This window comes from Poecilia reticulata, linkage group LG9 (genome assembly GCF_000633615.1).
Source record: "Poecilia reticulata strain Guanapo linkage group LG9, Guppy_female_1.0+MT, whole genome shotgun sequence".
Taxonomy (NCBI): Eukaryota; Metazoa; Chordata; class Actinopteri; order Cyprinodontiformes; family Poeciliidae; genus Poecilia; species Poecilia reticulata.
In genome coordinates this window covers 18,514,663-18,537,504 of record NC_024339.1, presented here as the reverse complement: position 1 = coordinate 18,537,504, position 22,842 = coordinate 18,514,663, and the positions used below count along the sequence as shown (strand labels likewise).

The 22,842-nt window shown below is 40.4% G+C and overlaps 2 protein-coding genes across 4 annotated transcripts in view; one reads left to right on the top strand and one right to left on the bottom strand.

Moving 5' to 3' along the window:
- Positions 1-172: 172 nt before the first annotated feature.
- On the bottom strand, positions 173-4,126 carry smim15 (small integral membrane protein 15). The gene is made up of 2 exons (XM_008418372.1): positions 4,020-4,126; positions 173-1,335 (listed from the first exon to the last, which is right to left on the bottom strand). Exon 2 carries the CDS (start codon positions 1,300-1,302, stop codon positions 1,081-1,083), a length of 222 nt encoding a protein of 73 aa, XP_008416594.1. The 5' UTR covers positions 1,303-1,335; positions 4,020-4,126; the 3' UTR covers positions 173-1,080.
- A 2,780-nt stretch (positions 4,127-6,906) lies between these two features.
- LOC103470165 (zinc finger SWIM domain-containing protein 6) overlaps positions 6,907-22,842 on the top strand; it is a 62,591-nt gene continuing 46,655 nt past the window's right edge. For 2 of the 3 annotated variants that reach the window (XM_008418370.2, XM_008418368.2), the window contains exon 1: positions 6,908-8,223. In XM_008418370.2, the coding sequence (XP_008416592.1) occupies positions 7,791-8,223 (433 nt within the window). In that variant the 5' untranslated portion in view covers positions 6,908-7,790. Of the gene's footprint in view, positions 8,224-22,842 lie in introns of all 3 variants that reach the window. The other variant, XM_008418369.2, reaches the window with a different exon arrangement.

Sequence of the window (22,842 nt, the reverse complement as noted above, 5' to 3'; positions counted from 1 at the left end):
TGTCCTTAAGCCATCTGGACAGGTTCTTGTAAATCTGTTTTAAAATTCCATAGTTTTTCATATTCAATCTTCAACGTGTTTTCTGGTTTACTTTTTAGACACAACAGTTGTGATACAAATATTTACTCAGCAGTACTGAGTCAGCAGTGTGATGAAGGACGAGTTCACAGGGTTTTTACAACAGGCCAAGTTTAATTCAATTAAGACTCAAGAACACAATCAGAGATCAAAATATTTTCTGCTAATTGCTGTTCCACAAGTCAACCAACACAAAACGTAAGATTTCCTTATTCATATCAAAACTAAAAAATGCCATCGTTTTCTGCCCAACACCTTTTACACTTATTTTAAGTAAAAACCTTTTAGTTTGTTATTCAGATAAGGGTTAAAGATATTTATTTTGATGCATAAATGGGGATAATCTCTTAATTCATTATCGAAAAAAAATGGGTTTCTTTTGATATTCTATGGAATTCTTTTTTTTTTTATCTAAATAAGAGTGGTCAGGGCAGTTAAAGAAAACCCAGTAAAAGAACCTTAAAAATCCAGAAATAAAATTATCTCTGTAAGCAAAAACATACAGGAAGCTCCTCTCGATTTTATCTCCATCTGATTTATTTAGAAATATTTTTCAAAGTATATCTTCATTCAGATCTGTGATGTACAGAATCAAAAGAACCAATTATTAAAAGGCATTTAATTCTATTAACCATGAACATTTTATTGATCAGAAAGTTTGAATTTTGGTAACTGATACAGAACATCTTCCAATAATCATCATCATCATCATTATTATTATCAGGTTAATTTAGGAGACCAGGGATGTTAATATGTAATGCAACGTTTTAGCAGCTGCACAGATAAAACCAGAGATCTCTGTAGAAAAAGTGAACCAGAGGACCACCGGGCTCCTGCTGACCAGAGTCCCACAGGGACAGCACTGTCCACTGTCAAGTCCAAGGGGCCAGCGTCCTTCCTCTTGGACATGAGGCATAGCAGCCCAGTGTTGACAGTAGGGCTGGGACGAGCTCGCTCGGTTCCTTCACCCCCCCATCGCGACCCCCCGTTCCTCCGGTGGATTCAGTCCTTCTTCCTCTTGGCCTTGTTTATGTTTTCCTGACGCTTCTGCTTTCTCTTTTGTTCGCGGTCACGTGCCTCGATCATCTTGGCCAGTTTCCAGGACAGCAGCGCGCTGGCGATGAACAGAGGGGTCAGAGCCAATATGACGGTGGTGAGGAAACCGTAGGGGTCTTTGGCAGCCCACTCCACAACATACTCTGCCCATGCTCGTACATCAATCATCCTGCTCAGCAAACGGCCAGCGTCAAGTCAAACCTGAAACAGAGACGACCGTGAGCAGCTGAGAGCAACGAAGACACATAATCAGCTTTCCACAACAAACTTTTATATATTTTACTGGGATTTCATGAATAGACCAATATGAAGTAGCACATTGCTAAGTAGAGGAGTAAAATCAAAAATAAAAATAAAGATTTTAGTGTACAAATGACGTTTAAAGAAGAATTCGATTATAAAGCAATATGCACCAAGCTTTAAAAACCTCAAAGCTCAGTTCGGTCATGCAAGCACGTGGAAGAAGGTGATCTTAGATGACACCAAATTTAACACCGAATACAATTTTCAGATGCTTCCCTGTTCCAATCCACCCGAGTCAAATGACTGACTCGTTATCAAGCCTCCGCAGTAATCAATTAAGCGCTGGAGCAGCGAAGCATCTAAAAGTTTTCACACAGCAGCTTCCGAGGAGACTGGAGTTGAAAAGCCCTGATTTGTGCATGAGCATGTCCATCCAGTCTGGCTGAGCTCAGGCTGTTTTGCAAAGAAAAATATGCAAAAAATATCACTCTTTAGATATATGCAAAACTGCTAAAAGACATACCTCAAAAGACTTGCAGCTGTTCATTTACAGAGGATGAATACAAACACAAGCCTCACTTTTCAGACTGTTTTGTTGTAACGTTTGAAAACCATGGAACAATTTTAGTGTCATGACAAAAATCTAAAAATGTTTTATGGACACTTGTTTTTTTCCCAGGAGTCTGTATAATGACCAAATATGCTCAACAAAATAAATGAAAGGCAGTTTATAAGCAGAACCGTAATTTAGTCATTAACAGAAAATCTACACACAAAACATGGCTGGAAATATGTTTATAATCAGTTTCTTGTTGAGATTAACTGCAAATTTGATCGTTTTGGTCTGTGTGCTCAAATGTTTGGTTTCACCTGAGAATCAAGCTGGCAAAGTTACACATTTTGACAACCATTTTAAGTGAATTTAGATTTTAGAAACATCTTTGAGAAAGAAAAAGAAACAAAGATTAACAGGTCCTTTGTTCTAATCCTCAATGACAGACAATCAGTACATTTTATCAATATGCTGTAATAAAACGAGCAATAAAGCCTTACTGCTTCCAGACTATGACTTTACAAAAATTTAAAATGTCAAATTTGAAAGAATGTCAGTTTTTAACCTAGAATTAGACGGACACACCGAGTCAGGTGTACTGCACAGCTCACCCTTGGACCCCTAACGACAGGCCCTGTTCTACCGTCTGGTTCTGAACAGGATTAAACAGAAAACAGACAGATGTTCATCACACCTAACATTTACAAAGCAGCTTTGGTGAGTAAGTCAAGGTGCAGTAGTACATTACTAAACTTGGGGTTGAAGTGGAGGCTGACCTTGAATTTGACGGTCAGATGAGGACGGTTGTGAAGTCCAGTTTTTATCAGTTAAGGAAGTTGGCCAAAATAAAGAAAGCTGTATCTAGGAAGGACTTTGAGACAGTAATCTATGCTTTCATTACTAGGCGACGCGATTACTTTACAGGCACTTTATCTGTGGGTTAGTGATTCCTATATTACCCAGCTACAGCGAGTACAAATTGCTGTGGGATGTTTTTTTTTTATTTTTATTACCATTATTATTTGGTGGTGCCAATATGAGAATATTCCTCTAATTTTAGCCTCACTCCTACATTTTAAAGTTGTTGTATTTGTTTTTAAGGCTCTTCGTGGTCTTGCCCCTTGATACCTTTCAGAGCTGCTGAACTTTTACACTCAGCTGCTCCTGAGTCTGCCGGAAACAAGCGGAAGACAGGCTACTTCACTGTCTCTTTTAAAAATCACGCCTTGTTCATATTCTATGTTGTTTCTGTAAATTTAATCTTCGTAATGATTATTATTTTATGTATTCTGTGCCTTACTTTCCCTGTAACAATGTAAATTAAGTTGAACTGGATAACAACTCAAGCTAAAATCCATTTTCTTTTACTTCTGGCTGCTTTTATTTACAGCGTATTCAAATAAATATTAAAGAATAATGCTAATACAGCGTATTCAAACAAATATTAAAGAATAATGCCAATACAGCGTTTTCAAACAAATATTAAAGAATAATGCCAATACAGCGTTTTCAAACAAATATTAAAGAATAATGCTAATAGTTTTTATTATCATGAAACTACCGTAAAATCGTGAAAAATTCGTGCTACAATGCAAACGCCTGTATTACTAGTCTTCCCAAAGTGAAGTTGAGTAACTTTACTTATTGAACCCGACCGGGGCTTAATATATGTATGTATGACAAATACTGTGATTTTTATCCACCAGCTTCCAGCTAATGTTCAGAAAACACATGATGACCATTTGCTAACTAGCATTATCCTACGTGGCTGCTAGCATTTACTTATCAAAAGCCGAACGGTTCTATTACACTGGACTAAATCTCCAACCAACAACCCAAAACCGAAAGAAAATAATCTCCGTTATAAAGACTGACTATGGATTTTATTGATTTGATGAAAAATTGTTTAACATTTAAATTACGACTACTATGGAAGCTAATAAAGCCAATCTGCAAGGCCCCATCTTTCGAAAGCAAAATCACTGACTTTCGGCCAAGAAGCATTGCAGCATGAGGAAATATTATCCATTTAAGATTTCACAATAGTAATAATGGTTTAAAATCAAATATAAGAAATAAATTAACTCACCAAAGTGCATAAATATGTGTTCACATCCGCGATAATAACCACCAGCTCCTCCCTGTTTCGCTTAAACCGTTTCAACATTTGAGGCGTTCAAGAAATTTCCCCAGAAAGGGGAAAAAGCAACTCGTCTTTACTTTTTTTTAATTATGAGCGTTTCTTGTATTTTGTTTGATCATGTGCACTTACGTATGTCTTGCATAACTTTGTAACATGTATCAATGAAAATTGTGTGAGCTTTAACAGAGATAGCGTGGCAGTGTCAACATTTTGTGAACGACTTTACTTTTAGGAAATCCGTGCCATGGTATACCAAAGAGGCCCTGAATGCAGCACAAGTTTTCACTCGTGATAGGATATGACGTATACCTTGACTGATGGGCAATGTAGTTTTAGCCTTCCATCATCACTTTCTGTCGAACCAATAGTTTAAATGTCTTGAAATAAAACTTTCATTTATTTCAGAGCTTATCAAGAACAACTTTTATGCCCACTTCCAATGTTAAGTTAGCAATAAACCCAGATGTTTGGTCTAATAAAATAAGCTTTTTCAGAATATGGTAAATGTAAGAATGAGGTTTTGTTGTTGCTGTTTTTTGTTTTTGTCGATATAGAATATCAGGAGCTCTACTAGCAATCACTGGAACACAATCTCACTTCTGAATTTTAGAACCACAGCTATGAATAAAGGAAATGAAAAGTGTTATGTTTAATTTCTTTTTAGGAAAAAATTATGAATTTGAATATTTGTGAACTAAAACACAAATTGTGTTGTTTTAGTGAGTCAATATACTTCATTATGTAGACCATAAGTGTGACAAAATAGCTGCAACAAAAGGATGATTAGAGCCTAATGGTACAAAAGACTTGAATAACAGACAAGTGAATTTTCCTGCAAGATACTGAACAGGATGACATTTATCTGCTGCTGAAACATTGAATAATCTGTGAAACAGTTTTGACAAAGTTGAAAAAACCAAATTATATAGCAACAACCGTAAGGGGAAAAAAACATAAGGCTCCAGTGGCCCTCTGAGAAAAATTGCTAACATAACAAAGGAGGACCTGCTGCCTTTGTGAACTTCCTGTGGGGAAGTATTGAAACCAAATCAGGTTAGGCCACATCTGCTCTGTCCATACGGCATGGATCACTTTCAGAGCAGTTCAAAGGCCAGCCTTTTTAGACTTACTCACAGAGGATGGAGAGGGGCAGCTGAGAACACATGCAGCAGATAGAGGCTCTGCATGCACACATCCTGGTTTACCAGCATAGTTTTGGCCAAGTTTATAGACAATTTAGAAAAACATCCCCAAGGTGGTTACTTTTTATTTTTTTAAAGTTGCATTCCTTTTAGCTTCACATGTCTAACCACACAGTAAGATCCAGAAGGTAAGCAATGCAAAGCCGCCCCTCACTGGCTGATGGTGAGTGTTTTGTTCAAACAACAGTGAGGCTCTTTACACTATCAGCATCATTTTAATAATTAAAATTAATTGATCATGTTTGGATTACTTTATCTAATGTATGGGTAAGTGGAAATGCTGCACTATGAATTGCAAAACATAATGCATTTAAATTGCCTTGCAAAGAGTACTTAAACCCCTGAAACCGTTTTATTTGCTGAAATCATTGTTATTGTACAATGTCTTTGTCCAATAAGCAGATAAATTGAATAACTGAAATTGACTAACATAAAGTAGTATTTAATTCAGAAGTTAAAGAAAAATAGTTTGTGATTTATTACATTTTTCATGAATAGAAACCTGAAAGATGTGGTTCACATTTGTGTTTTGCCCTTCTTTGTCAAGACTTTGAAGACCACCTTTCATGGCAGTTGCAACTCTTATCTTCGTCTTTGCATATTAGACATAGATCACTCAGATTGGATGGAGAGATTCTTTGAACTTAAATTTCTTCCTACAAAAGAATCCCAATTGGATTCAGGCCTGAATTTCTCCATTCTGAAGAATGAATGTCTTGATCTGAATCTTTCCTTTGTAGTTCTGGCTATAAGGTTGCTGCTGACCTGTAAGACGAACCTCTGCCTCAGTCTTAAGTCTTTTGCTGCCTCAAACAGGTTCTTGCCCAGGGTAGACACATCAATTTTACTAAGGACAATCATTCCACAGGATGGTGCTGCCACCACCAGGGTTTATTATGGGGGTACTTTATATTCAGGGTGATGTACTGTGCTAGTTTTCCTCCACTACATGTAGCACTTTGCATGTAAGTTTTGGTCTTATCAACCCCCCTGAGTTCCTTTTTTTTTTTTTTTTTACTAATATTCCCCTACATAGTTGTGTGAATGCAACTTCTTTTTTGACAATGGCTGTCTTTTCCTATATCTTCCATAATAGGTAGATTTGTGCAAAAATAATGATGAAGCTATCAACATATTGTCTCACCTGACCTTGCAGAGTTACTATGAGTCTCTTAGTGGTTATTCTGATAAATACAGCCCCTGCTTGCCTTGTTAGTTCAGTTGAATGGCTTTTAAATGGAATGGTTTGAAATACTTTCTCCATTTTCAAATAATGGACCAAACTGTGTTCTTTGATATGCTTAAAGTCATGTTGTTTTATAACCTTTATAGCTTTACTTTAACGTTTTCTAGAGCTTTATTCCTGGCCTGTCCTGTTCCTTCGTTTTAACAATGCTGCTTGTTCACTGATGTTCTCCAGCAAACCTCTAAGGTGTTCAGATGTAGCTTTACTGAGATTCAGTATCTCTATTTATGAATAAGGTGACTAGTGAAAGCCAGTTGATGAACTTGATTTTATTTAGGTACATCACCTTTTTTCTTTCACTTCTTTGTGCTCGTTTATGAAATAATATCCAAACAAAATACATTGAAGATTGTAGTTGAAACAGAATGAAATGTGAAAAATGTTAAGGTCTGTGAATATTCATATATATGCACCAATCTGTAAAACTGTCAGTGTGCAATCCATTTTGGTTTCTGAAGATAAAATGGTGACTCCTTTCAAAACGCATATGTTCTCACGTGGTGAGTAGCTGCTGAACTCTTCCTCTTATTTAAGTCACTGTTTTAAAGCAAGCAGTCGCAATCAGAATCTATCTCTTTCTTGGTTTCTTGGCATTAACTTTTTAACTTTAACTTTTTGCAAATGGAAATAACAGTGTACCAAAAAGCTGACCTATATGTGAGTGATGTGACCAAAGTGGACAGGCATGTCCGCTTCATATCTTAATGTTCCTCCTCCTCCTCTTCCTCCTCCTACGGCCCTTCTATCTCTGACAGCTGAAAGTCCTTTTAAATCTAAGCTACAAAATCAACCATCAGTTATTGAAGAAACTGGAGCTCTGGGTGATAGCTTATCCTCCAAAGATGGGGGAAAGAAAGTCAGTTTTCTTGGCCCCTTTTACCCCTGTGGGAAACTTCGAGGCCGCCCCTGGATTAAGTCCCCGCCTTTAAACTCAAATAAAAAGGAAACTTCAAAGGCCGTCGGCCGCCGGGGCTCCGCCCTCGCGCTCCCGGACGGCTTCACAAAGGATTTGCCGACGTTCGGGAATTCCGCCTCCAGTTCCTTTTATAGCGCCACTCGTGCGCTGGCTGCCTTCCAGGGCCCCGCCTATCCTCGTTACTTTGACAACACAAAGGACTTCACGGAACTCACAAGCTCCGCCCACCTCTCCAAATAAGGGCAGCCTCTCCATGTACGGCAAACAATCGGTTCGAGATTGCCCTTTTCTCTTCCTTATCCCGTTTATATGATCGGAGAGGAACTGCGCTTCAGGTTGGAAGCGGTGCGATCATGGCCGAGCGAGTCCAGCAGCCCCCAGCCAAGCGGCTCTGCTGCCGGCCCGGCTACAACCCGGCATGCAGGCAGGGGCAGCGGGCTGGAGGAGTCCCGTGCGGCGGCGCGGGGTCCGCTCCGGGAGGGTCCGGGAACGGGAAAACGCACAACCCCGAGTCGCTGCTCGACATCGCGGCGCGCAGAGTCGCGGAAAAGTGGCCGTTCCAGCGGGTGGAGGAGCGGTTCGAGAGGATCCCGGAGCCCGTCCAGCGGAGGATCGTTTACTGGTCATTCCCGAGAAGCGAGAAGGAGATCTGTATGTACTCTTCTTTCAACGCCGGGGGAGAGGAAAGTGGATCTAGCGGGGACAATAATGACGAGACCCAGCTGCCTTTTCTGCGGGGTGTCACTCTGCTGGAGGGTGGCTGGGTGGACAACGTATTGCAAGTCGGTGAGTGGACTAAAGCGTCACAATAATGCAGGAAAAACAGACTGTAAGAAAGAAAACATATCTCACTCGCCCTGTTCGCTTTTTCCCGTGGACCTTCCACGGGGTCTTGTGTTTCTTTTCCACAACCGTGCCTATTATAAACAATGCAGGGTATTTCCACACCAGTCTACCCTATAACTGTGTGAGAAAAGCCTATTTTCAGATAAGCCCGTAATTTTAGCCCACTTCTCCTTGTTTCTAACCACTGAGCTGTGCGCATTGAATGGCCCCCGAGCAATTCCAATTGGAAGCTCAGGACTTTGTTCCTATTTTTGTGTCTTTCCAGCTCTCCATGCCCCCACCAATGGGTACGCAGACAAAAGCCCCCTATATCTTTTCACCGCTGGCTAAATAGACGATATTTAGAAAGGCTGGGGAGGGACGGCGATTTAAAGCCACAGTGCTTCTATTTTGTTTGCCAAACATCTTTGTGAGACACACTGAAGATTTTTTTTCACCCCCCCACCTCCCAGCTTCTCCAGCATTTATCTGAAGCCCAAGCTGCATGCACCTACACATACAACGATATGTTGTTGTTGTTGTTGTTGTTTTTGTCTTCCAGCTGCATTATTTGTGGTACAGCTAGGAGTAAACAGAGGTGCTCCAGGCTCAGTAAACCCCCCTCTGATTCCCTGCCCCTCTTGGCTAGCTGGCTTGTCTTTGCCAGAGCCCGAATATTTCACTAGATTCGTCAGTGCAATAGACTCAGCTGTCAATCTGACTCCCCACCCTTGGAAGCGGTTCAGGATTCTAATCCCATTACCCTCCCCAGTTCATCTGAATCTTAATGCATTCTGTAAACAAGATTTTATGCATGATCTTCCTCCCTCCTCGCCTCCCTCACCATCTCCATCTCTCTCTCTCCCCTTGTTCCCCCCTTCCTTTCCTATCTCACTTCTTGGCTTACTATCTCCCCCCCTAAAGAATCTGTGGAGATGGCTTCAGCTCTTGTGGGCTCAGAGAATGTGCAGTGCACAATAGTAGCCATGGAGCAGACAGACAGGCAGGCAGCTCTCCCTCCTCTCTCTCCCTCTCTGCCTTTCTCTCGCTGGCCTGTTTACCAGATTCCCCAGCATTAGGCTCATTTATGTGCTCACTCTTTTTTTTGGGGCTTGAGGAAGCTGAACACTCAGCCCGGGGTGAAATAAAAAAGTATGAGGCATCACTAAGTAGATAAGTGTGCGCGCTTTGGGTTAAGTAGTCAGAAAGAGGGGAACGAGGTCATTTGCAACTAGAGATCCACCGAAGCGTCGTCCAGAGGTTGGAATCGGCCAAGTTTTCCCTGTTTGGCAAGTAAAACGTTGGGGAAAAACAACAACAACATATTTCTGGTTTCTAATTAATGCATCAAAGCTAAGAATGCCCACCTATTTAAATGCATCAACCACATCTGTTTGTGGATGCACTTTTTTTTTTTTTAGTAAAATGAAACCTAGTAAAGACTGATGACGTGTTTTGATACATACACAGAGGGAGAGTTTTCTAATTCCTTCATTTTCTGTTGGTTTCAGAACTACCACCTCTACACATGACTTTAATCATGTGTTATAGTCTTCAGATAAGGAAGAAACAATTAAATAGATAAGTCAAAGAAAACCGTCCTCATCGGTCGAGCGTCGTCGTCTACCTATTGTTTTGCCACTTCTTTAGGATTCTGAATCTAAATGGGGAAAAAACAAAAAAAGAATCTCAACGGCTCGTTTTGGTAATTGTAAGTTAATAAAGCTTTTATCGTTGCATCTCATTGAGTTCTCAGTTTGGACGTATTTTTCTTTCCTTGGAAGTTTTTCAGTTCAGAGCCAGTCCTGCCACCAGTATTTGTCACAAGAGAGGAAAAAACATTGGCGACACTCCGTTTGATCGTCCAGAGACCGGAATCAGCTTTTTTTTCTCCCCATATTTCAGCTTTAATTGGTGATTGGCAGATAAAATGCTAAAAAATCAGACTTTTTTTCCCCCATGACTTTAAAGTCCATCAGAACTAGAAACTCTCACTGTTTTTGGTTTATAAACTCATCAACCCGTAGCATTGGCGTTGACGCATTGTTTTTGAGGTCATTAAAAGCCGATAAAGGTTAGGGAGACGTGTGCTTTAAATCATGAACGATTACATTGTAATGCCTTAATTATCAGTTTGATTCAAAACTACAATTAATAGAAATCTATCAATAATCAGGATCAGCAGGTCAGACCGAAGAGAACATCGGTATCGGCCAGGAGGAGCCGGGTCGGTGCAACTCTGTTTTCTGTGGCCGTCTGTGTGGTTCTCCTTTTTCTTTTTCTTTTTTTTTTTTATATATTTTTGGTGACTATGTGTAGGGGGTTTAAAAAAACACAGAAAGAGGTTGCGCACACACTCACACACACACGTGTTTGTCTTCATCTGTGCGGGCTGTCAGTCTCATCCCGCATGCTCACAGAGAGTGGAGAATGACAGGCGAGAACACAGCAGGGAGGAGGGCATGTTATGCTGATTGCGATTTTTGCCCCAGAATTTCTTACACTCTCTTTCTCTCTCTCTCTTTTTTTTTTTTTTACTAGCTGGGGAAAGATAAAGCCAAGGAAGAGCAAATGATAAATAAAAGATGCAATCTACTCCAGGGGACAGGGAGCCACTGGAGGATGAGGGCTTAAAAGCAGGACGAGCTCGGGAGGGTGGGGACTGGGGGCTTGGTGGGGATGTGTGTGTGTGTGCGTGTGTGTGCGTGTGTGGATGTCAGCCACATCACACACCACATGTATTGGCCCCATCAAACACATCCAGTGGGTCTGGCCTGTAAAAGAAGCATGGGCTGATTGCGAGGGTGTGTGCAGGCGAGCGTTGGTGCTTGCGTGGCTTTGTGCGGCTCCTCCTGTGTGTTTGTGCTGTCACTGGGATGGGGTTCAGCGCTGATGATGAAAGACAGTAGCGCAATAGAATAGACGAAGAGGTTATTGTGTACGGAGGTGGGAGGGGGGAACTAATATACTTGAATGGATCTGCTGTCGCCGTATTCCTCTTCTTCCTCTCCAGTCTCCTCCTCCTCTGCCTCCCTTTGCTCCCAAGTGAGCAGCTATAAAACTCTCCATATTTACTCCCCTAAGGCCAACTACCAGCCCCCAGTCTCCTGTGATTATTTATCTTTTTTCTCAACGACATTAATCACACGCTTTTTCTTTTTTTTTTTTTTCTCCCCTTTTCTTTTGCTCCATCTCTTTCCACGCATCAGTGCCGCGAAGAGAAGAGATTGGAGGGGGTAGCTTTTTTTTTTTTTTTTTTTTTTTTTAAGGAGAAGAGCAATAGATCGGGTGATATCAAGAAAAAGAGGGGAAGCCTAGAGGGAAAATGTGGGTGGAAAATGCAAAAGAGGAAAGAGAGGCATTGAAATGGTGATTGCAAGTGAAGGGGATGTATGAAAGTAAAGAATGAGGCTCAGAAATGGGGAGAGAGTGAGACAGATAGCTTGTTCTTTCTCCCATGCGAGCTCATCTGTTCCAATGCCAGCCTTCGGGATAAATATTCATATATGAATGCAAAGTGTTATCTAGCAATCCGCTGCTCCTCGTTTATAACGGGCTCATACAAGCCAGCTCCAGCCCGCACCTCCAACCCACTCCTCCGACTGTCAGATCACCGATGAATTTGTCACCTGGCGAGTGCAGAGTTGTGGAAGCTCAGCCTTAACGAGACCTGGTTCTAAAACAGATTTAACTCTTGTTCAAACATTCTGAGTTTCATCTGGAGCCTAAACAGAAAATAATTCCATGTTTATTCCTGTTTTCTTTCCCCTACAAATAGACATTGATCACTTACTAGCATGTTTAATACGTCATTGTGCTTTGACTGTAAAGCACTTTGGTCCACATTTGTTGTTTGTAAATGTACACACATAAAATTGACAGCTTGCATCTGAACGCTGGGCTTTCCCAGTTTATTTTTTCTGCTGAGCTTTCTCCTGTTCTCCTTCCTCACTGAAACTGTATTAATTTGGGCAGATTCTCAATAAAGCTGTTCCCATCCACATATTTTCATCATATAGTTGTCAGAAGGCATATTAAGTCTGAAATTATAGTATACGTTTGTCAGATCAGACTATTTGCAGCCTCCCGTAAAGCACTACAAGGTTGGTGCTCCTCTTAAATAGAGTCCTGATTGCATTTTAACAAGCTGACAAAAATGTTCACAGCAACATCCGAGGTATTCTTTCGGCCCTTACTTACCTGTGCGATTGTCAGAGAGAAAACTCAGAGGAATATGAATGCGTTAAAGTGCAGGTTTGTTCCTGTGCTAGCCTCTGCAAACTTACAGCTTGACTCACTCTCTGTCTCCCTGTCAGCAGCAGGCTCCCACACAGAACAATTACAAATACTGTGCAGACATAACTTGCAGTTTGGATGCTTCGGGCATGAGCCTTCTTTTATAGGGAGAAAGGTATGCATTACACCCATGATTATCGAACTCTGGTACAAGTCCCTCTGGAGGTACTTGGGTTGTCTTTAGCTATAATCAGGAGAAATTTAGATAAATCAAACCTAATTAAAAGCCAAAAAGACGAGTTGTGCAGCACATTCACCTTTTCTTCAAAGAGAAGCTGCTCAGAGAGCTGCAGGGGACAATATTTCCTGATCTCTCAGTATAAACTGAAAGGAGATAAAAGTGAACAAGGAGCAAGTGATGGTGACAACTTATTTACGTCACAAATGTCACCATACCCAACATACCTAGTATGTTCTAGTTGGAAACCACAGCTAAGCTACTTTTAGCAACACTTATCTATAATAACATGTATATGTATGAAGTTCAATAGTATTGGGCGTTTATCGTCATTGTGAGAAGTTTAAATAAATGTCTGAAAACCCCCAAAACTGACGGTGTTGTCGGTATTATTACTTCTGCTGTTGATTCCACGAAAGCGTAAATAAATATCATTACTTTGAAAAACAAAAAAATATGATGGAATAGGTGTTGTATCCAGTTTACTGATTAAGTGAATCACACTTCTTTGGCTAGTTATCTAGTTATCTGCTCACACAGCAGTTGCGAGTTGTACTTTTGCAGCAGTGTTACATCAGTAGGAGTTATGAACAGGGATGCTTTACTGCCATGCCTTGCCATGTCTTTCTTGTTATTTTGCGACATGAAACATTTTCAAAAAGCCAAAGTGGTATATCTTCTAAGCGAGGAAAAAGTTTAGTATTCTTCTTTCACCCAGCTGACCGGCAGCGCACAGCAACGGGTGAGGGAGGGGCAGTGATCCATTACTCTCAGCTCCACGCAACTAGAGAAAATGGTCACTCCTGCACTTTCTCTTGCACGATGTCGTGTAAACCTTTGAACATTTTTGAGTCTGCAACTTTAAAACTTTTTCATGTACTTTAATACCAGTGACGCACATCGTGCCTGGACCTACCAAGCCACCTTGCAGGAGGAATTGTCATGAGGTGATCAGAAACATGCTGCCGTTTCTCGCTGTGTTTCACCTTCTTTGAACTTATCAGTCAGTCTGTTCACGGTGGCAGCCGAGCATCAATCCACTGTTAAAGCAAAACTTCAAGACCTGCCTGTTCTGTTCTGATCGCAGCATCTGTTCTCCTCTTCCTTTGTGCAGTTTAGAGTCAGTGGCTCATCATGATTGAAAAGAAAGGCTAGCATTACGGAGTCCCATCCTCTAATTATAGAATTCTAATCCTATGGCTCTAGCATGGCATGACAAAGCATGTTTGCACTTCATTACCTTCCTTCCTGTTTCAGCCCTCCAGTCAGGGTCAAGTTCATCTCCTCTTGTCTCATTTATTCAGAACATAGACAGCCCCGCTCCTCCTCCTTTTGACCCTTCATCTTCATATCCCTAACCCCCTCCCACCTTCTTTGTTCTAAGAGGTTAAAAAAACCAAAACATAATGCCAAGCATCTCACACACACACACACACACACACACACACACACACACACACCCTTACTATCCTGTTACGGTAAGCCCCATGTCCCCAAGGAGTGACATACTGATGCCTGGCATATGTCGCTCTCTGCTATATCATTAGCATAGGCTACATGCTACAGCCTATTTATCCAGTTTTCCCCGTTAAGCTAATTTTTCACATGAGGCTGCATGTCATTTTTATCACACCGCTGCCCCAAATCAGAGTGATGAGGTGGACACTTTGAGGCTGCTTTAAATTCAAGTAGAACGGAGAGCAGAGTCGCATATCCTGTCGACTATTTTTGGTGTGTTTTCCACGGTGGTGTTGCTGGAAAAGATAGCCTGTAATAATTTGCTTCTCCCCTGCCTAAAATATCGCTGGATGTCCATGGCGGTCATGCCTGTTTGAGTGTGAATGTCATCCTCCTCTGCTCCACCTATTTCAGAGACAAATTGGTGTGTGTGTGTGTTGTGTGTGAGCAGATCTGTCTTTTGCGTCTGCATGCTCATAACTCAGGTTAATTTGTTCACGCTCTGGAGAATCTTAATTAGGTTTCAGCGTCATCTACTCCAGTTCACCCCCTTTTCATCATGATGTCAACGGGATTGTGAAATAACAAGCACAAGGATGCTTCTTTTTTTTTTTTTTCCAGACAGTTTGTTTTTAAAGTCGATCATCACGTAGACTTCTCTTTGGTTGGATCTCATTTCTTAGGGTTGTCCTCACCTAAGCCCTTCTCCTCCACTTATCCCACGGCATTTAATTCAGGTAATAAATATAAAGTGCTCCACCTAGAAAAGGCACTGCCCTTAAAGACCCTGGTACATTATTTGATCTCTCTGATTACTGTGTACGTGCGGTAGATATGTTATATAAACATGGCACAAACCTGCATGAGGTTCTCATCATATGATACCCTTAGGTAAAAATACCACAATTTCACTCTCTGGCAGTTTTATGGTATTTAATTGCTTCTAATTAAAACCAGAAAGCAGCTATTTTTTTCCTACTGGTGCAAAAGTTGCATAACTTATGTTTTGCAGGCAATACTTACTTATTACATTTATTTATCATTATTTTGATTGCTGAGTAGAATATTGTGTATTTTTTGTTGTTTGGCTTGAGTAAACGGCCTGATATTAGGTAGTTGTTTTATTGGGCTGTCTGGTTGGGGAGCCATCTTTAACAACCTACTGTAGCTTAGACAGTGTTATTGTAATCAGAGTGATGGGTTGTGCTCCTTTTGCTTATTGAACATGACCAGTCATGTTGTTCTTGATAAAAAAACAAAAGAGTATAATTTGAAAAGGTGTTGTACCACTGCTTTGTATCTTGCCATGTTCCGTGAGCTTAAGGAAATGAAAGGGACTTTATGGAACTTCAAGCCCTGTCAACTTTTGTCATGTGACAGAAAAGTTTATGTTGCCTTTGCTATGCTGTCAGTTACTTATTGTAGTTTTTTCCTTCCTAAAATTTCTATTTCAATTTCAATGTTCTGTGAGTGTTCACAATTAGTTGGTTAACTATTAGCTGAGCTAATCAGAAAGTAGGTCATGCCGTCAGTAACACAGTCGTAATAAAATTAATACCATAACGTAATTTAGCATTAAAATGCAAGTCAGTTGCACAATAGGGCTGTGCATTGAAAATGTTTTGTAGCCTTCTTTCAGCTAGCTGAATGGCAGGGTGCATCAACAAGTTGACACCAATAATCAGGCGTGGCCTACCGACAAGATATTTGAGACCGAGAAATACGGTTTTATTTTTATTTATTTATTTTTTTCAGTTTGATTGTTTTTAAGAAGAACTGAAATGATAATCATGGCTGTTATGACAATAAAATATTTTATACTAAGGTATAGTCAGTTTGTTTTTTTGTGTGTTTTTGCTGATTAACAGTAAATAACTGTGACTCCAAATAAGTTATTTTGTTACCTAAAAGTTAATTGAGAAAATATTCATATTTGAAAGGATTTTTGTGAGTACAGCTCTTCTGAAAATCCTTGTTTAGGGCCAACAAAGATATTTCCCTCTACCCTCCCTCTTTGCAGAAACAATTGCAACAGTATGCCCCTTAGAAATGTAGGGTTGAGGACTAAGAATGAAGGACAATGGGTGAAACGGGATTCAACATAAAACTCTTATTCATCTCGAAGGAAAGCTGTGAGAACGCATGCCAGCTTTGGCATTCAGCATTCTTCTGAAGATATATGACAGTTTCTGACATTGTAATACAGCATGAAGAAAGACAACAAAACAAAGGAGTGGTAAAGAACACTCTGCGCAAACTAGTTGGTTATTGTTTGTCTGAAAAAGCTCTAAGCCAAATGCCAACGAGAAATTTGGCTTCCAAAGTTAAAGCAACATCGAGCTCTTTTGTGAAAGAACACACTCAATTTCCGTAGCAAGGCTTTCAAAGGGCTTCTTGAGGACCCACATTGACTTCTGAAGCATTTTGCTCACAAAGGTGCAGAATTTGAGATCCAAAACTTGAATCTTGCATGAACATGTCTTCTACACAACACGGGCAGGCTCTACAAAAATTTTTTTTTTTTTTTTTGGTGTGTGAGGGCTTATTCTCCCTGTTTGTGTGTGGGCTGTTTCTTTGTAAGTGGGTGGATCTGGTTTTGTTTTGCTGTTGGACTGGAGCAGTTCCTTTATCTTTTTACAATGCCCATTGAGAATGAGCCCACATGCCTACCACTGACAACAAGGATACAGAATGCTTTAAAACATGCTGTTGTCATGTGGGAAACCATATTTTTCAGGGACAAAACTTGTGACTTTGGAGCTAAAGAAATACTGGCATGCTATGACGTATGGTTTGGAAAAATATTGACAACCCTAATTGGATCTCAAATATCCTATAGTCATGAGAACAGATATAACCTTTGGACACAAGTCCACGGTGAGCCTGTGGACATAGCAATTTGGTCCAGGATCTGGCGCCTCTGGTCTTCCCTTAGGCATGTGACTAACCCTGAGCTTGTATCATCATGGAAACATGGCTTAGCCCAGAGCAACGATAAACATCTGGCCATCCAATAGCAAGGGGCAGCAAATAAATGCAAGCAAAGGTTCTTTAGAGAAAATGTCCTCGCTGTCTGGCTGTGTGTATCTTAGTGGACGGGAGAAACAGATTCCAGGCCTTTGTCCCCTTGGGTTGGCTGAATGGAAAGACGAGGGGATACCTTTCAGCTGTTGTGTAATGGAAACACATTAGCCCAGCCTGGCTTTGTGTCGGCCTGTCGGATCCTGCACATGTGGCTGTGTAAATGTTAAACAAAGTATGTCCTGTGTATGCTATCTGTATTTAGTTCTAGATTAACATAATTATTGTTTAGAAAACATTGCTTTGCACAAATATCTTATATGTAAGAAAGTATTTAATTCATTCAAAAGGAAATTAAATATTTCCATTCCAAAAAGAAAGGCATTTATAAAAATGTATAAACATGTTTATACATTTATAAACATACATATAAATGTATGTTTATAGATGTATAAACATACATTTATAAAGCTAAAAATGTATGTTTAAAATGTTGTTCTGTTGCATAAAATCAGTTTGGCTGTCCTTCTTAACTTTTCTTAACATTAAGCAGTTTTTTTATGACAATGCCACATTGCATATATTGAGGATCAATTATCCAGAACATACTAAGCTTTCTCTGCTTTGTCCCCACATCCAACAACTTCAAAATTCAGACGCTAGAGAAACTGCCTCATGATCAAGAGACTTTCAACTCGGTGAACCCTAACTGTGGACTCACTTGTCAGAAACTCTGGATTAGCTATTTTCAGTATCAGCGAGGAACGTCATACGTAAATTGGTAAACACTGATCTGTAATAAGTAGCCTGTAGTTCACAATTTAAAAAAAGGAAGACAAAAATATTGTGACTAATATATTATGTTGTATTTCTAAATAACTAATCAGAATGCACGGAAATTGGTTTAGGCAGCTGTGATAAACTGGTGATCTGTCCAGGAAATCTGTCTCCGTGGCCTCTCTCTCTCAATGATGGATGGATAGATGACTAAAGCTTCACAAAAAGCAGAGATTAGAAACTGGCTAGAAATGTTTGGTCGGTGCACCTCAGAATCGCCTCTGGATATATCCTTCCTATATGACAAAAATGTATTCTTCTGTAGAGTGCCTTATTCACTGTTCTACAATCTTTTCCTCCTGTTTTTAATTTCAGCAATGCTCTACCCAAGACATACATTTAGACAGCCCTGGCACCCTCCACAGGGACCAACGTCTGGTTCCCTTATTTTCCCAGCCCGTCTACCTGACTGGAGCCAACCTCTGTCCCAGCACTATTCCTGGTCCCAGACATAGTCGTTGCCTCCCTTCCCCTCTTAAATCATCACTCTGAAGACCAAGCCTATCTTCCTTGAATCTGCCACACTGCAGGGCTTTTGCAACCAATGCTTAAGGACCTCTCCAAACACGCACTACAAGAGTTGCATGCATTAGGCCCTATTTAACTAAACCAGCTAAAGTAATAAAATTCCAGCCTGATCTCCGTAATGTCTGCCCACGTCCCCTACCCCAATCCAGCCTGGCTTGTCTCCTGTCCCAGACTGTGGCTGCTGGGTGTGCGTCAGCACAGCTCTTCGGCTGGCTGAGTCTGTCTAGGAATCCAGTCCTGCTTCCACAGAGCTGCTGCCCCTCTAGTCTCCGCCAGGCATTGATGCACAGGGTACAGAGGATAGAAAGGCTACTAAATTCACAATGACAAGGGCCCTATTAAAAGACGTTTTTTCTATTTCATTTAATGACTTTTATTACTAGCCGCCCCTCTCTCTTCGATTTGGCAATAATAACAACAGGGGAATGCAGCTCTCAGCATTCTCCTATCTGATTGTGCCGTTTGCTTTTATTTTATTTTAATGAATTCCTCTTTGCACCAATGGGATGCTGAAATAAGCACAAACGCCCAATACTGTATTCACAGCAGCGGAGGATTCTTGCATTTTTAAAAACTTTATATGTATGCACACGATGACAGTATAAGTCAAACAGTAAACACCTCATATTCTTTAACCGTTACCAATGAACATCCTCTCTACTTGGTTTAGCTATTTTACCTGAGGAGGCAAAAAACCTTCAGAAAACCCCCCAAAGGTTATAAATATTGCTTGAAATTTTACCCATATTTTTAAATTACATCCCAATCTCTTTGCTTTTCTTGTTTGTAGGTGAACCATTTTGTGCACATTTACTTGACAGTTGCATGTGACTTTATTTTTTGTACATTTCTGAAGAATGTCTTATTAGTAATGTGCTTGACTCACTGAACTCAAATTAAACCAAACCAAAATACCTTTGACGACTTCTTGCTGATAGATAATATTTATAGGGGTCCCGTAACCTCTGTTGTTTTGTTTCCATCTACTTCTGTGTTAAATTTATCCTTCTACTCTGAGACTGTTAATGCATCAGTTCAAGTCTGCCAGAGGGACTTTGGCAGTTTGACAAGCAATGATTTAAAGTAATTTTTAAAAAATGTACTTATGGTTTATTGTAAGGAAATGCAGGCATTTGATTTCAATAAATATCTGTCAGCAGAAGGTCACTCTAGTGTGATCGGGGGCTATAATCTTTCATATTTCATAAACGTCAACTGGCCCAAACATCAATGAAAGGGAGTGTGCAATATTATTAAGTTTACAAAAATATTAAATTCAATTCAATTATACATGAGTTTTGAGCACTGGCAACATGCCCAGGGTGTATTCTACCTCTAGTCCAATGACTGTTTGAGCTAACCACTGTTCAAACCCCTCACTTGTCCCCCTCACGACCCTGCATGGATAAGTTGTTATAAAGGGTGGATGGATGGAAGAGATTCAAGCATGTTTATGATCTTCTTAACTCATAAAACACTCATAAAGATGCTAAATAAGAAAATGTATTGGGAATGGTTTTTCTTGCCACTATTATACCTGAGCTATTTTGGGCATTTGGTTATTGTGGGTCAGGATCAAAGCTCATCTGAACTCCGGTCTAGACAAAAACTAATAAACTCTAGTCCACCTGAAAATGTTGATCGCATTTCACTTGAACCAAAACTGTGACGTAATTTGCTTCGAGTAGGTGACGTCTCCTAGACGTACAGTATGATTTGTGATTTTCCAGCTCATTTTTCCAACATGAGCTGGAAAAATTAAATTGTTTCTCAGCGATTTTAACATTTAATGGGTAGGAAGGATAAAGCAATTATCTATTATTCTATTTTTTGGTGGTGGAAATCAACATTTGATGTTTTCAGAATTGTTTTCTTCCAATGCCCAATCACCATTTCGGCTACCTCGAGAATTCGTATTAGCATTGTCATTAGCTGAAACTAAATTATTCAAAGGAGAAACTTTCATTTCAGGGGTGACTTTAAAATTAAAATAACAGCTAGTTTTTTTTATTATCACTAAATACTAAACAGATTGCCATACCTGTCTACTACTCATTCTGGGCAGCTTTTTGTGATAGCCAAAGTTTTAACTGCATTAAACCATCCAGGTAGTTTGGTTTCTTTAAAAAGTGCAGTGTCAAAGTGACCCAAACCAAATGAAGGCATGACATTTTTGGCAATCACTCCTACTTATCAAAAATATTCTTCTGGACTATTTCAGTATGAAATAGTCCAGAATTGCTGGGATTTAAAGTTTTGTCCCATTTAGGACAATAATTTCCTAAGTAAAGTAATATCCTTAAACAAAATATCAATGTTGGTACATGTGGGTGGATTCATTTTGTACCTAAATAAACTCTTTCAAAGACTCACCCAGCTGAGTAAAGTTAGACTCTTACTGTTTATTTTACCTGAATACGAGCATGTGAGCGTATGAGTTTGTGTTAATGGCTCGGTGGAAGTGTTTATGGCCGTGAGTGTGTCAGACTGAATAAAGGTGAAGCATGTTAATGATAAGAGGGTGGATGACATTCCCGTCTGTCATCATTCCCACCCTATCTCATTTCCACCCTTGTGTGCACACTCTCTTGCCAAAAGGCTTTAAGACACACACCAACGAGGCGCCTCAGAATAAACACCGGCTGAGGCCATGGGTTTACCTGCCACTGACCCTCACTCTTTGATGGAGGTGTTCACTCATTGACTGGCCTCTCCCCCGGTTATTGAGCTGGCCCAGTGCTGACCTCCTCACTTGACCCACAGGGATTTACTGAAGTCAAAGGTCAAGCTGGTCAGACTGTCCCTCCAGTGGCTGATTACTCTGCTTGAAAGACAGGCCTGTGCTTCCATTATTGTTTTCCAATGAATAGCACATGACCGAAGGCAAAGATCACCTGCGTGATTGAATGTTGTGCTTTGCACATCCCAATAAGCAGTTCTTCACCTGAGAGTTCAGTCTGGCAAAGGACAATGAGTATGGCCTCTCCGTTTGTGGAGCACTCTGGAATCTAAGCCAGACTGAAGTGAAGAGAGAGAGAGAGTAAGGGGTGTTTCACCCCGCCCCCCACCCCCCCCTTCTCTTTTCTGCTCAGCAAGCTCAAGTGCCATGTGAGCTATGTACTGTAGACTGAAGAGGAGGAGGTCCTGGGAGTGGAAGGTGCCTCTGGCTGTGCCTGGTCCAACGATGTCGTGGCTGTGTGGCATGTGAGACACGCATTCATTACCCCATTGCAGAGCCAGGCTGAATAGAGCTGGAAAGGCTCTCCAGGCATGAGAGCAATGGAGACAAAAAGAAAGAGAGGGATTCAACAAGAATGAGGGCTAGGATTTCAACTGATGAGGGAATTTAGTTTGCCTTTCTAAAGAGTTTCGTCTTTAAGGACTTTCTACAAAAAAAATTCTTTAGTCGTTTGCTTTCGAACTTGGATTTTTTGGGCTCTTTAATCCTCTTGTCATGTTCCTGCCTTTTCTTCTCCTCCTGATTACTTCATTCCCACCCTTCCTACCCTCTCTTGCATCAGCTCCTTATGTTTACAAGTTCTCATGTTTGCTGCTCATCCTCCTTTTTGATTTTCCACTTTTATTTTTGAAACTGTGAAGCAAAAACTCAGTGTGTTGGCATGGCCTCCATCTAGACAGAGCATGTCTGCACTCCCCAAACCAGGTTAGTGGCCTCGTTAAATCCTGCTCTCAGTGCTAGTCTGTATCCAGACCTCAGAAGCTGCTTCTGTTATTCTTTTCAGAAGCAAGATTTAGCAGTGGATACACTTATGAGATAAGCCTACTTATACTTGTATGGTGTTTTTTTTTTTTCTCTCTCTCTAACTTTATTTAATAATCTGAAATTACTGTTTTCCTTTAAAATTTGTGACTGAGTTCCTTGAACATGCCGATACAGATAGTCCAGGGATCTTGATTTCTGTTCAGGGAATATCATTCTTAGCACAAAAAATATGTCTGTCTAGTCTTCCTGTTGTAAGTCATCAATTTTTAGGAGCAAAAATTATGTCATACTGTGTGTGAGTGTGCGTGAGTGTGAGAGAAAAAAGAGTAGTTGTTCACCCTTCTTGTTATCTGTTACAGATTTTGCTCTCTCTTGGTCTCTCCCATCCTGAATGGAACCACCTCTCTTCCTTGTCGTGTCATAGAAAATAAATCTTTCCGTTCAACAATTTTATATCCCATTAGTATTTTCTATGACTTAGTTTTTAAGTGCTTGATTGAAAAAGAATCCATCCATCCATCCATTTTCTAACACCCTT

Bases quoted from the DNA above. Each gene is read 5' to 3' on its own strand.
- smim15 (XM_008418372.1), bottom strand. From the start codon at position 1,302: ATGATTGATGTACGAGCATGGGCAGAGTATGTTGTGGAGTGGGCTGCC.